Source organism: Phycodurus eques, chromosome 21, assembly GCF_024500275.1.
Source record: "Phycodurus eques isolate BA_2022a chromosome 21, UOR_Pequ_1.1, whole genome shotgun sequence".
Lineage (NCBI taxonomy): Eukaryota > Metazoa > Chordata > Actinopteri > Syngnathiformes > Syngnathidae > Phycodurus > Phycodurus eques.
Window position 1 is genome coordinate 8,957,928 of NC_084545.1, and position 14,573 is coordinate 8,972,500.

The following is a 14,573-nucleotide window of genomic DNA, read 5'->3' on the forward strand; positions in this document are numbered from 1 at the left end:
GAGCGTTGATGACAGTTTACAACAGCAGCTAACCTTAAACTACAACGTCAAGTTAACCACCCGACAAAGTGGTAGCCCCGTTTTAGTGGATTTGTTCTAGATTATCCACAGGGGCGTGTGGCGTAGTGGATCAGCGTGGGATTGTGTGACCTGAGCTGGGGAGAAGAAGGATTTAGAGCCGCAGCTGTCACCAACAGACACGTGGAGGAGGTGCAAAGACACTAAAATAGACAGTCTCTTGCCTATTTTAGATTTCCTCTGCAAAGGTTACACTTGAAGCAGAATCCTCCAGAACAGTAGGTATCTGTAGTTCCATCTTGCGCAAGTAATGAATGGGACAGTTGCTAAATACGGCCTCTTCTCTGGTTTGTTTGGGGGTTTTGAGGGGGCTTCAATTAACTTTCTACAGGTACTACAGTCACTATCAACAGCACATGGAATGTTATACATCATGATAAGATGTAAGAAGGATAAGGAAAAATACTTCTTGCCCATACTTTATTTGATTCTTTGACTAAGTATTGCCCCGCACAACTTAAATCTCAATATTTATGTGTGTATATGTTTGAAGCTCTTTGCAAATATCTTAGGATATCATTATATATTTTTTTGGTAAAACAATACCTTAGTAGAAATCCAATTAAAAAAATATTATTATTATAACTTTTTTTAAGTCACAAAGCAAAAAGACAAAAGGCTCAAGTATTACATAGTTTGTCCACTGTCTATGTATAACTAAGTCAAGAGTTGTGTAAAAAAAAAAAAAGGTATTTAAAACAACTAAGAGAGGACATTCCCATAGGGTAAATTGCTTTTAAAAAGGTCCAGGTGAACGGCTTTTTCTATACAACGTATCGCTTGTATGAAGCCCATTCATTCATCCATCCATCAATCCATTTTCTATACCACTTTTCCTCATTCGCTATCTCAGTTGACTTTGGGCAAGAGGCCGGGTACACACTGGTTTGGTCGCCAGGCAATTGCGAGGCTTCACTAGAAGCCTTCATCAATAAATTGTTACGCTTTGTACTCAGGACAACATTCAGAGCACAAAAACATAAAACTGTCATGATCCAAAATGCAGGAAACACAAGGCGACGCCTTTGAATTACAGTATTCCTTCACTATATGGCAGTTCATCAAACACCACCAAACATCGATGGTTAATCATTCCAGGAAGATCCCCTATAACTCCGCTGTGAGTGTATGTCAACAGCCAAGAGTGATATGTGACTGACCTTTGACCTGCAAGAGCATCAGTTTCTTGTAGGGCACGGCACTATTGTTGGACATCTGCTCAGAGATGTTCACGCTGCGCAGGTTAACATTGCTGAAGTTCTCTTTGCTGGCAAGACCGGCCAGGGCAACGTCGGATAAGTTGGAGTTCTTGTTCACTGCGGTGGGGACAACACACAGACTGCATTCACTTTAAAGTAGTACATCTGTACAACATACAATCTTAAATCATTACATATGATCCGTGGAAGAGATCATGACCTTGGAGTGCCCACATTTCAGGGATCTGTCTGGTTGAAGTAAATCTAGACCACTCAAGATAGTTGATTTATTGCCGTCGAGAGATGTAGGAGGAAATTACAAGAGGGGCCCTGATGGTGTCACACTCTCAAAACAAACTTTTGCAGTTCATGTAGCTTAAAAACAATCCTGATCCTCCGATGACTGCTCTGTTCAATGGCAGGAAACAGATGTCGGTAATTTGAAGTCCTGTGGGAGCTTTGTGTCTGTTGAGCCTTTCCTTTTTACAATGCGTGTCAGCAGGGAGTTTTTAAACATCACAGTATTATGTATTTGTCAGCGATGGGTCACATGGTCTGATGAGTACCGATTTTGCAGTGTTCTAGACTGATGTTTGCATCAGGATTATGCCTAGTGCCTACATACCACACAATCACCGTTTAGGCCAGCTGATTACATGAGGAGAAGATGGCGTTCCAATCCATAGATTTAGTTTTTACATTTTTTCCCCCCTTTGCTGGTGGGATGGGCATATTCCAAGACGACAATGCCAGGATTCATGGGGCTCAAATAGTGAAAGAGTGCTTCATGAAGCATGAGAAAGCATTTTTACACATGGCTCGGCTACCAGCAAGTCCAGAGCTTAACCCCGTTGAGAGTCTTTGGAATTTGCTGAAGAGGACACAGCGGTACATTTCTCTATCCATTTTCTACCGTTTATCCTGCTCAAGGTCACAGGAGGCTGGAGCCTATTCCAGCTGACTCAATCACGGGGCTATTTGAATAGCTCCTTGGAGGGAGAATTTATTTATTTATTTATTTATTTTTAATGCAAGCTGCTACCAATGGCCCACATTTCTCCTACCGCAGTTCATTCGTCACACACCTGCTATATTTCAGATTTGTATCTTACTTACACACAATTTGGATATCCAAACACTTTTGTGGTGCTTAAAATTTTACAGAATACTTCCGCAATTCTGAATTTAAAGTCACGAGCCTTCAGTGTGTTACCACGTTGTGTCGTAACATGCTGGAGAGCAGGGAGGGGTTGACCGTATTCTAATTCTGCTCACTTTTCTCAGCCTTCATTCTCCTGCTCTCCAGCAGGCCCACGTTGAGGCGCTGCTCGGTGTATTCGTGTCTGATGTCCTCTCTGGCAGCGAGCATCTTTAGCGGGTTCTTAGACGCTTGAACATTCCGCGTTGGGCGCACCGCTCGCTTGTGCTGCACCATGTCCGACATCAGCCTAAGGAGAGGTCACAGTCGTTGGGATTTTCTAGCAGGAAACTGTAATTACTGATGATGTCAAACAGTGACACTTACGTTGGAACCTGCGGCCCGAAGATGGCGTCAAAGTCGTCAACAAGCTCCACCTTGTTGGCGACGGTCGGCAGCTCCTCCACTTGGCGGTAGAACTTGGAAAAAGTCTCATCTTCCAGTGTCATGACTTCTTTAATTTTCTTCTCTGTCACTGTCACAGTAGCTTCTGGCAGCGCTGCTACTGAGGCGACAACATAAAGGGCCTCAAAATGGTTTTCATCCAAATATGTACTGTAATTAATTACTTCATTATTGCATTAGCATAGATTAGTGATAGACTGCAGTCCTTTCCAACTTGTGTACAAATTTAGCTTGTTGTGGCCGTAGAAATGGAACTCCGTTGTAAACCAAGAACCCCCCTAAACTGCAAAAATAGTACAGCCACTTTCTTTATTTGTACACCAGGCTGAGGTCTGACCTTTACTATTGATCTTGCCGAGGAACGACTCGAGCTTTTCCAGTTTGCTGTCCGACTCCAGGTTCAGATCCGGTACAGCCTTGATTTCTGCACAAAAACATGAAAACGGCTTTCAGAACCATAAATTTAAGCAGTGTTCCATTTAGCTCGCATACCATCTCAGAGCAGGCAGTCACTATGTTATGCATGTTGTTGTCGTTTAACAATGAATATCACACAAGCCATCCACATGTATTTGGTCCCAACTGTTCGTAAAAGAAAATTCACACATGATCAATTAATCAATTGTTAGGTTTTAAATATTTCTCTATACATTGTAGATGGTTGAAAATATGTTTGTCCACATTTTTACACGGACCATCTTTTTTCATAATCATTTTAAAAGTTAAACAAAAACAATTTAACAATATGTTCCTCTGCAGACCGCAAACTGACTATGAACAGCACATCTCCTTGTTGCAGCCAAGTATAATAGTGCACTCATTATTATTAAGATGTAATTTCACACAATTTACAGAATTTGTAACAATTAATGACAAATCTATAATTATGCCAATAGTTGATAGCCTACTGGACTGGTAAAATAAAGCAATCACAGCAGACATGTTCGTGTTTGTGGAATTATGTTTGTTTCATATGGCAAAAACTGAAAGAAAAAAAAAGTAAACCTTCGACATCACCCATGTCCTCCACATCTGTTAGAGATAAATACAAAACACAGCAGAGTGTAAATAGAACTTTATCCTTGAGGGATTACTAATAGTACAATAAAATAAAATATACTCCAGTTAAATTCGTCACGATTTCAGCTCTAAAATAGAACTCATATCAATATGACAGGTGGTGCAGAGAGGCGAAAATCATTTGAACGAGGGATGAAAAAAACTGACCATCTTGTGGTTTGGAGATGGCGAGGCTACTGTTCTTGGGTTTAGATGAAGATTGCGGCGTAGCAGGGGAGGCCAACCCTGATGAATGTACATGCAAAAACAAAATGACTAAATACAAGAAAGAATTGAAAACTTGAATTAGCCATGAAAGTGGTGTAGCAACGGCACACTTTATAAGTACTAAGAGGTAACAAGGACACTTATTGCTTCCTACTTTAATATGTTGTAGACTAAACACTCCAATGAGGACTAATATTTGCGGTGCTTCCCACTCCCATTATATGAGCCTTGGCCACTGCCCATTCTACATGTGCAAAATCCACCACTAAAGCATATTGTGCCTCCCAAGCTACCCGCTAAGAAAAGGGCTGTGCACTGAAACGTGTGTAAAGGATGGAGAAATGCGTGTCTTGTCACCTTTCTTCACCATGCGTGCGGCCACAGTGAACTGGGTGGAATCGTTAGCAGCGCCGTGACCTTTCGACTTCCAGGCCTCCTCTTGAGCTTCTATCTGCTCTTTCCTCTCCTGGATGGACATCTGGGCCTCAATCCTCTGGGACTCCATTGCAGCTTCAGTGATTCTCTGGTTCAAGAAAGAGCGAAAAATGTTTGTGACGTCTGGGAATAATCCTTCAGGGTAGCTGTGTTATCAGTGAGTTTGATCACTCTCACGAGTATTGTATGCCATGTTTCAATTAAAACCGGATTATTTCACTGCACTCAAAGTAGCCAAGCAGGCACGTCTAACAGAGTCAATTTAATGAGCGCTTTCTACACCTGACAAAAAGAGTCACTCATTCTGACAAAATAGGTGAAACCAAAGACGTTTGTTAAATCAAACAGTGTGACTGTGAGGAGCTTTCGAGGCTTGTGCACATCAGGCTGTCACTCAGTGACAAAAGAGGGGGTGGTGCACATTAATGAGTTTATTTTTTAAAAAGGGTCACCTTTCGTCTCCAGGGGTGTCTCTCATCCACCTGTATAGATCTGGGAAATGTGGGGGCCTTCACAGCCAGTGGAAGGGATGAAGAAAGTAAGATAGTTTGAGGTTGAAGAGTGATCGGGGAATAATGATACTAAATATTCAGAATGAGCCACAAGCTGCGGCATTGGCTTTCGAGATCAGCGTTCGACTTATAAAGGAGACGTACAGTAAAGTTAACCATTATAATGGGGGGTCGGCTGGAATATAGTGATCCCAAAAACATTTAAACAATATAACATGTAAAAGGTGACAAAGTAACTGAAGTGAAATAATATTAGCTCTGTGAAATAGTATTAGCTCTACTGGGGGGATTCAGGAGAAGAGCAGATATTAGCCACGGAGAGAAGACAAACAAGGACAACAAGCAGCTACAGAGCAGGAGGATAGAGTCACTTGAAACCATTCTAAAAGTCACCAGACTGAACATGAATTTACATTTTTGCCGATATCAAAGATATTCCTACGAGAGACATGAAGATGCATTAAAAGGAATTGCAAAATCAAGTCGAGTGGAAACTTGGCCCCTGAAGTTGTACTATTCGGAATACATGCTAAGCTCATTTTGTGCATGCTTTTGCTTTTTCTCTACCTCTTTTGTGACACATTTTCCAAAAGAAAAATGAGGAATGCTAAGAGAACCAGATGAGGAGAAAAAGAATGTGCCGTACTCTGCTAATAAGTCATATTTAACTGATTTGACCTTTTGATATGATTTACTGGCTTAATTATATTTATTTCATAAACTACCATCACTTCCACATACAGTATTTCATTAGTTTTAATTAGACACATTTCTCTGCCTCTCTGAAACAGAACAAAAGAAGGGATTTGTTATTCTACTGGCCAGATGTAATCAAAACCAGTCAAACTTGAAAAATGTTATTCAGTGTCTTGAGTCAAATCAAGGCCAAGCAGGCCATCTGGTATTTTGAACATAATTTTAGAAGATCACAAGTGTAAATAATTGCTTATCCCAACAAAATAGTGTCACCTAAGGCTAAGCCAAGGAGGGAATGTTTACATTGACATTCGATTGATAGTTTGTCATATTCATAAACATTTGGTTCGATATTCTAACAAGGATGTTTCCATCAATTTTGTTGAGAATCTACACATCCTTCTTATGTATATGACTATTTTTATATCATCTCTGTCAAATCTCCTATATGTATACAAATGCCAAGCTGTAATGTCACACTAGCATTTGGGAGCAATTTGAACTCAAAATGGAAACATCCCATACAAAATGTGATGCTGATTTCCCTGTGAAATGCAATGTTGGACCTTAATAGCTAGAAGGTACCTCAGATATCAAATATCTTCTTGAGCCAAGGGAATAAAAATCAAGAATATTTTTAGCGCTGGTATGATTTTTGCCTTGCCGTTGGCTCAAGTGATTATGGAGGCAAATGAAAATGCCAATGTCACCAAAGTCGTAGATTAATTGGGTACTCAACAGTACGTACGCAGCAAGATCAAACCATTGCAACACCTGCCGACTACACCAGGCCTTTGGCTAATTACATATCACAGTCTTGTTAATCAGAAATTCAGGTTGCATTTTAGAGACACATTTATAAGTTTGCAAAAGCAGAGATGGAATGGAGCACAAGACACAATATTCATAGACTGTAAGCAGCACAAAAGCACCGCCTTCAAAAACACACAAAATGATTTTCCGATGAATCTGTCAACAGTCAAGCTATAAAACAAATGTCACGTGTGAAAATTGTAGATTAGTCAAACTGGATGCACTTGACAAATAACACTACTTTGCAAAAAAACTGGCCTTACCCATAGTTCGTCAGACACTGCAAGATCATCGATCATCAGTTCTTCATCGCCCTATAGACAAGCAGTAGCAGGAAAAGGAGTTTTATTTTTTTTACTCAGATGTACAGTGGAAGTCAAATATGTCCCCAAGGTTAAAAAATTATGCATTGTATATTAAAACACTGGCGACGTCACAAGATCACAGCATACATCAAGAACTTAATTCAGCGAGATTAAATGAGGCAATTAGTGCTTTAGCTCCAGCTTTTTGTAACACTTATTCCAAAAGATTGATCAGCCTTAAGAAAGGATGTTAAAACAAGAACAAGGAACATAAACGCATTCGGTAACTGTGTTACTAAACCATTTGTCAAAGTGAAGGGAGAGTGCTTAATTTTAATAGCATTGTACAATAAAGATAATTTACATTTTTTCTTAGCACTTTAATGATGCAGTTTACAAAGTGAAAAACAAGAGGCACATCTACAACGCAAGGGTCTTTGTCATACATCATTTAAGTTACTGGTTTTAGGATTTAATATTAACTGTGGTTATTTTTACGCTTGTGTGACAGTTAACATTTTATCGTCCATAGAGGAAATCATTTTTAAGTTGACGATTGTCCCGGAATAGCTTGTGTTCAACCTTAGCGGTTCCACTGTATCCTGTAACCACATTTCATCTTTGAATTAAGCACAAGTTTGGACATCTCGAAATCTTCTCAGACCTTCAGTTTCTGTCAATAAAAGCGCTTGTTACAGAGAAGATAAAAACGTTCAAAACACAGCATGTCTGACCTGTGACTGCCAGAGCAAACACAGCAAAAAACGAGCAGTATGTCAGCAAAGGCAGGGGGAGGAGAAGAACACACTCCGATATGGAGAGCCAAAACAAATGATGTTTTGTAGCTGTTCTAAGCAAAACTCAACAGAGAGGTTTGTGTACTCACACCCTCCGACATATACACCCACACGCCCTTCAAAAATAGACACCCGGCATGCCAACACAGACACAAAATACACATGCGAGATGTAATGGGGGTTTATTTTTCAAAAACAAAAAGGAATTAAGGTTTACAAGTGTCATGCATTGGAGTGGAAAGAAATGAGGACTGACAAAACAGCATGGATGCTCATACGGTGGATATAAAAAGTCTACACACCCCTCTTCAAATGTCAGGCTTTGGTGGTATTTAAAAAAAAAAAAAAAAAAAAGAAAAGAAAAGAAAAAAATGACACCAACATTTTTAAAAAACTTTTTCCACCATTGTGACCTACAACATGTACAAGAGAGGATAAGTAAAAATAAACAACTGAGATCAGGCAGTTGCACAAGTGTGCATACCCTCTTAACTGGGATGTGGCGTGTTCAGAATGAACTATTCACTATTTAAACACAGTGGACCACAGTCAGCAAACACATTTTAAGTGTCTCTGATTAACCACAAATAAAGTTCAGATGTTGTCGTATGATTTTCCAGACTACATTTGGGAACTATGGCCAAAATGTTAAACTCTCCCAAACAAGTGAGTGTTATGGTTTAATGAGTTTGAATGTGATTGGTAATTGCAAACACAACCACAATCGCATATCTAAAAGGGCATCCATATTTGTGTAACCACATTATTTCAGTTGTTCATTTTTACAGCCCCTCTTGAAAATGTTTTATTGAGTTGAACAGGCTGCTTCCTGGTTAAATGGAAGATGAAGAACAGACAAGCGTGCAATATCATTCTGGCGATTGGATAGTTACAAATGGTACCATATTAACCCACATGGTTAAAAAAAAAAAATGCATTATTTATATAATTGGTTGTTGAAATATAATTTGGTACTTCCAGCACTATTCCCCCAGTTCATTTTTTTTAATAGTCATATTGACTGCCGTGAAAAAGGGGCAATTGTTAAAACCAAGCTTGTGGTGACCGAAGACTTTTGCACAGTACTGCATATATGTATATACATACAAAATATACATACTACACCATACATATATGTATATGCATGTACAGTACATATATACAGTGAACTTCCTGTAGTATACCTATACAACAGTTTTAGTAACTTTATTTTTACTCAAGTTAATTTTGGTTGGAAACGTTCAACACGAAAACAGCACAAAGTAAGAAAAATGTGAAACTAATTTGGATGTCACACTTTTCTATTTCCATGACTGGAGTAAATTAGGGAAAGTTCAGAGTTAAACTCAAGAGTGAGAGACAACAGGAAAAAAAGAGAGAAACATGGATAATACACAACCTCTCTGTTTAGATGTCTTAAATTTGTTTTCTTTATATCTTATTTAGAATTACTGTTCATGAAGAAAGCCTATAAACATTCAATAATAAATTATGTTGCATAAGAACGGCTAAACAGGAAATGTTAAGACTGTGGTGCATGCACTGTGCCTCCCACATTAGTTCTGCATTGCAGTCACATGAGCATAAAATCCTTCTGTGACTTCACTTGAAACAACAAAAATATCTGATCTTTAAAAAAAAAAAAAAAAAAAATTAAAATTAAAAAAAAAAAAGTGCCACTCGATGTATGCCTTATAGAACGATCCAAACATAGATGGTGACACGAGAAGCCACAAAAAACACGGACTTGTCTGTAGATGTCATGTGGTTACCTTCTTCTTGAAGCTCTGCTCCACCTCCCACAGGTGAGCGTGCTGATCGCCGACAGCAACCTTCACTGCATCCTGCTTCTTATTGATCCTGTTCCTCCAGTCATCCTCGCCACTTTTCTTCAGCAACGCCACCCTGTGTATGAGAGAAGGTAAGAGGAGGGGAATTTGACCTCTAGTTCATCTAAGTCGTCAGAAGTAAAGAAAATTCAAATGCAGACAAAGAGCCTATGTTGCAGCCCTCCCGGGACCCTTGCTCAACTGAGCAAACATTCAGTGATAGATCCAAGCTAGTTTTACTTTGAGAAATGAAAACCAAGCTAATCAATGAAATGAAAAAGCCCCCAATATTAGAATACACCAATGTAGCATCATTCAACCGAACTTACGTTTACATACTATATAGTGATCATCCAGTTTCCTTAGTTTTTCTTTAAATAATTGTAATACCACAAAAATAGTTTTCATTACTGTAGTTTATTTTTAGTACATTTGTATTTATTATTACTTTTGTCCGTTTCCAGTTAATTCAGTGACCACTGTGTTTTTGTACCAATACTTTTGCTTAATACTATACAGATCCTGAAGGTTAGGTTTCTAAAACAAAATTATGTTCCCCCCAGTGGGATAGAAAAGTCAGACAATGCCAATTTGAAGCTGCCAAGGTCACGTCACAACGTTTTCTGTTGGATCACTGATGTAAACAGAGCTTCAATTAAAGCATCGCTTAGAAATTTCAGTGCATCCGGATTGGAACACTCAGAGATGAGATGCGGACATAAAAAAAATGATGAGGGTTCATGTATTTTGGTAAATTGTTGGAAATCGGTTGTGAAATATTTAGACTTACAGGAGAAGACAATGCAAGTTAATAGAAAGCACATGGACTATTTAAAACCATACAATGGAAAAGAAATAAGAACAGAGGTTCAATTATCAGATGTGATCCGCAGAGGAAGGCCAGAGAGCTCAGTGACCCCAAGCGAGTGGACGTCCTGCTCTGCCTCTGGGGCGCAACAACACATCCAAAACAGGAGGAAATTACCTCAGATAGATATCAGAATTTGTGGCTACCAATCAGATTTTGCATCCAGGAAGATCCTGATTGTGAGGCTTAAAAACACTGGGGGGAAATAAATAAATAAATAAACCCTTCAGCACTGGCCTACACACATCATTACATTATATCACCAGTCAATATGGATTGTAATGACTGTCCGGTTAGTGGAGTCTTTAAACCGGGAGTGTGAAAATGTGACGTAACGCAGTTTACGTAATTCTTGTGGAGCAGCTGTGACTCACACCATTTTTAGTTTTCTCAACAGTAGTTCTCATGTTTTCCATAACCTAAAAACATGCACATATTGCTGCAAATGTGCAGATTAACACAGCAACACACCATCACAGAATCAGGCGATTAGATCAGTGGTGGCACCCTGGAAATGGAATGTAGGTCGCATTTTCCTATTGTTGCAAAGTCACGACCCAGTTTTATAGAAGAGCAATAAAGATTTTTGTTTAAAAATAGCCTGTGAAAACACGTACAGTATATTTTTAAATGCCGATTAAATGCCGGAGGCTGAGCTGCAATGTATTTGTTAAACATTTCTTGTCACTATCCTATGTTCTGTGTAGAAACTTGGAACACCTCTCTACTATGCAGAGAGAAATACGAAATAAATAAATCAGAATATGAATGCATGTAAATCAACTATCTATGACCCAAGAGAAATGTGTCCATCGCCCACTTTTGGGTCCTGACCCACCAGTTGAGAATCACAAGATTAGATGACAATGTCAACACTTGTGTCCAGTTCACATCTATTGTAACTCACTATTTACCAATTTACAGTATATGTAATAGTCGCATATTTGGATACAAGACTTGTAACTAACACTGAAGAGAACACTCGTCAGTCATAGCTGATTTGCATTAAATTAGTAAGATTTTTATTTTTATTTTTACTATATTGTTTAACAATAAGAATCTTCTGTAATTCAATAATTCTGTAACAACAGCACAAGAAGACACGATCAGTTACTGCTGTGCTAATCGTTTTTCATTTGACTACATCATATTTATATCCTAGAAGTGTTTGTCATAAAAATATTTATTCTAATTGTGAAATTTCAAGGTTGCAAACAGCAGGAATTAGTTTGCGCAGCAGCAGAAGAAAATGTCACGTGACACAATTAGATATGTTTTTCATACAAATCTTTTACTTGATTACTTCACTACTGCAGTCGCGTTGGTTCGTGATAAACTACGGTGCATACCAATTATGTACACATTTGTGTGAAAAGAAACCGAACTCTGCCATAAACTGAGGACCATCTGTACTGTTTTGGCCATGTTATAAAAAGTTAAATGATTAAAGTCATAACTAAAATTTCTTCTAAACTGCCCGAATAAACCTCCAATCAGAAAACCAAAATCTGTTGACGCCGGCATTTGAAATGTAAAGGTGACTTTTTAATGATTCACGTCTGAACTCCCGTTACATATTAAAACCACTTAATCATTTTCAGTTTCTCCGTTCAGCTTATTATTAAAAAAAAAAAAAAAAAAAAAAAGCAAAAGTTGTGCAAAAAGCACTGACAGTGGACAGTTGCATTCAAAATTTTAGAGATGTTCACCTTTAACGGTCATACTGTAGTGCACTTTAGGTTCATTGTGAAATTTCACCTGAAAGCTAGACAACTAACTAACTTTTGGTGAGTAGTGTATGACCACCTCCTTGTGTATAGTATGTATGCACTGAAAATCAGCTTCAGCATGTACGTCTGTGAGTTGCTGCCCTTACAGATATAAAAATGTATCTTGTCGCTCTCATTCCTCATTTCATTTATCCCCCATTTTTACAAAATACACATGCAGGTGATGCTTCTCTTCCTTCTGCATACTGTATTAACAGATCAAAACTATTTGGTGCCAAACTTGGATACTTTCTCTAAAATATACTTTAACTGTACCCCACACCAGCAGACTCACCTCTGTTTGATGGACATGTGTTTAGCAGTCATCGTGTCGCACAACACGTCTTCCAGTTCGGATTGCGACGGGCCGGTTGTCAGTTCCCCGTCGTCACGGTAGGTGTCCGCCTCGGGAGGCTGGCATACGCCCCTAGATGAAACAGATGCCGCTCTGGACCTCACCAAAGTGGGCTCGGGTAGCTCTGCAGCGGACAAACGCACAGCAATACAATCAATAAGAGCTTTCGACTACAGGCTGAAATGCAATATTGGGCGTCTGTGCCTTCCATAGCTTCGGTTAAAAGCAAATTTAATGATTTTACTTTCATAATTTGGCATAAAAGTATATTATTACCATAAAATTGGACCCATTTGTTGCACACCACTGTTGTTTTTGTACGGTCAGCCACACTGGATGCCAGATACACAGTACACCAACCCAGACAATTCATAAAATAATCAACTGCTGTGTAACAAAAAGGTGTTTTCACCAACTGCAGAAATGTCTTACAAAGATTTGTAAGACATGTTTGCCCAACCGCTTTCACAAAAAAAAAAAAAAAAAAAAAAAAAAAAAGAAAAGTTGCAACCTATTCCAACCTTAGAGAAAACGTTTGCTGTGTTCTCTACTGTATTGGGTTGAATGGAGGAGGAAAAATGTTTGAGTGATAAATACTAAAATTAAAGTCTTCCTTGAAATCAGATGTTATGAGCAATTACATTCATCCACCTGTTTTGTTCACAGCGTAGCCTCATTAGGCTCGTGGGGGAGCTGGAGCCCATCCCCAGCTGACTTTGGGCGACAGGCAGGGTAAAGCCTGGGCTGATGGCCAGCCAATCGCAGGGCATATACTGTATAGTCAAACATCCAATCACACTCCAATCACACTTGAGGACAATTTTGAGTTTTAGGTGAACCTAACGTGCATTTTATGGAATGTGGAAGGAAACCGGAGAAAACCCAAACAAGCACAGCAAGAACAGGCCACGCAAAGCCTACACAAGGCCTGGATTCAAACCTCAGCCATGGACAAGTTAAAAAATGACACTATTTTAGGCAACATTGGAGATGTGTAGCATCAATTATTTAAAAAATAAAAAATAAAAATTACAGTAAACGTAAGAAATCTGGTTTTCTTGTTGGGTCAAAACCTGATTACACAGAATTTGAGAAAAATTAATGAATACATTTTTGTGACTTGACTATTTAAAGCAAAGGAAATGTTTCATTCACATGGGAATTTTTTTTATTTTTAACAGTGGACACTAAGTCAGTAAATGAACGCAAATGAAGAAGACCATACATATGTAACAGAATTCTCGATTGTCCTCACCTTCACTGAATGTTCGGCTCCTCTGGCAGGCTGCGTGGTGCACTTCCTCCCTCGGATAACTCTTTTGTTCCTGCCTTTCCAGCGACATGTGACGGTCAGAGTTCTGCGTGTTTTCATCAAACCCCCCCCTGGATACCCACTGCTCCTCCTCTTCCTCCCATCTCTCTCTTCCAGTGTGTGGCTGAGGCGGAGCAGCCTGGCTGCCTGCTCCCTCAGGAGAGGGCAGCCTCCTCTTTCCTCCTGCCGGGTCTGTTCCTTCCTCAGCGTGTTGCGACACACGATAAGGCTTTCCATCGCGGTCCACAGGGTTGTGGGGCCTCCGGGATCGGTTGTTGAGATGGGAAGGGGGCAGCGGCTTGTCGGCGTACAGAGGGGCACTTTCAACCACAGCTGGCCCCATCATCAAGGGGATGTCTCCTGCATGGTCAGTGGACACTGTCCCGCCTCCTCTTAGAGCAGAGGACGAGGATGAAGAGAGGGGTTCAAACCGAGAGCTTGTACCATTTTGAAGCTAAACGGGAAGATAAATAGAAATGTAAGGCATGCAAAATTGTTAATGGAAACTTAGATATAACGCACACACACATTGCCAGATGAAATTGCAGAAAATCATGCTGACTAATCACGGCCTGCCTGACTCAGTGCACTTCCTGTCCATCAAAGGGCTGCCCATCGCGTTGGTGAGCCCACATCGCAAAGCCATGCCAGCTACAACCCATCGTGCTGAAGCCTAAAGCGCACTTTATATATGAGCTACATGTGAAGTAACGAA

General features: G+C 39.6%; 1 protein-coding gene across 1 annotated transcript in view; it reads right to left on the reverse strand.

Moving 5' to 3' along the window:
• The window catches only part of LOC133396342 (supervillin-like), a 45,599-nt gene that overhangs the window by 9,505 nt on the left and 21,521 nt on the right, over window positions 1-14,573 (reverse strand). Inside the window, 11 exon segments of the mRNA XM_061666108.1 lie at window positions 1,239-1,394; window positions 2,553-2,725; window positions 2,803-2,980; window positions 3,218-3,304; window positions 3,886-3,912; window positions 4,108-4,185; window positions 4,525-4,690; window positions 6,887-6,937; window positions 9,498-9,630; window positions 12,487-12,670; window positions 13,802-14,312. Of these exon segments, the coding sequence (XP_061522092.1) occupies window positions 1,239-1,394; window positions 2,553-2,725; window positions 2,803-2,980; window positions 3,218-3,304; window positions 3,886-3,912; window positions 4,108-4,185; window positions 4,525-4,690; window positions 6,887-6,937; window positions 9,498-9,630; window positions 12,487-12,670; window positions 13,802-14,312 (1,744 nt within the window).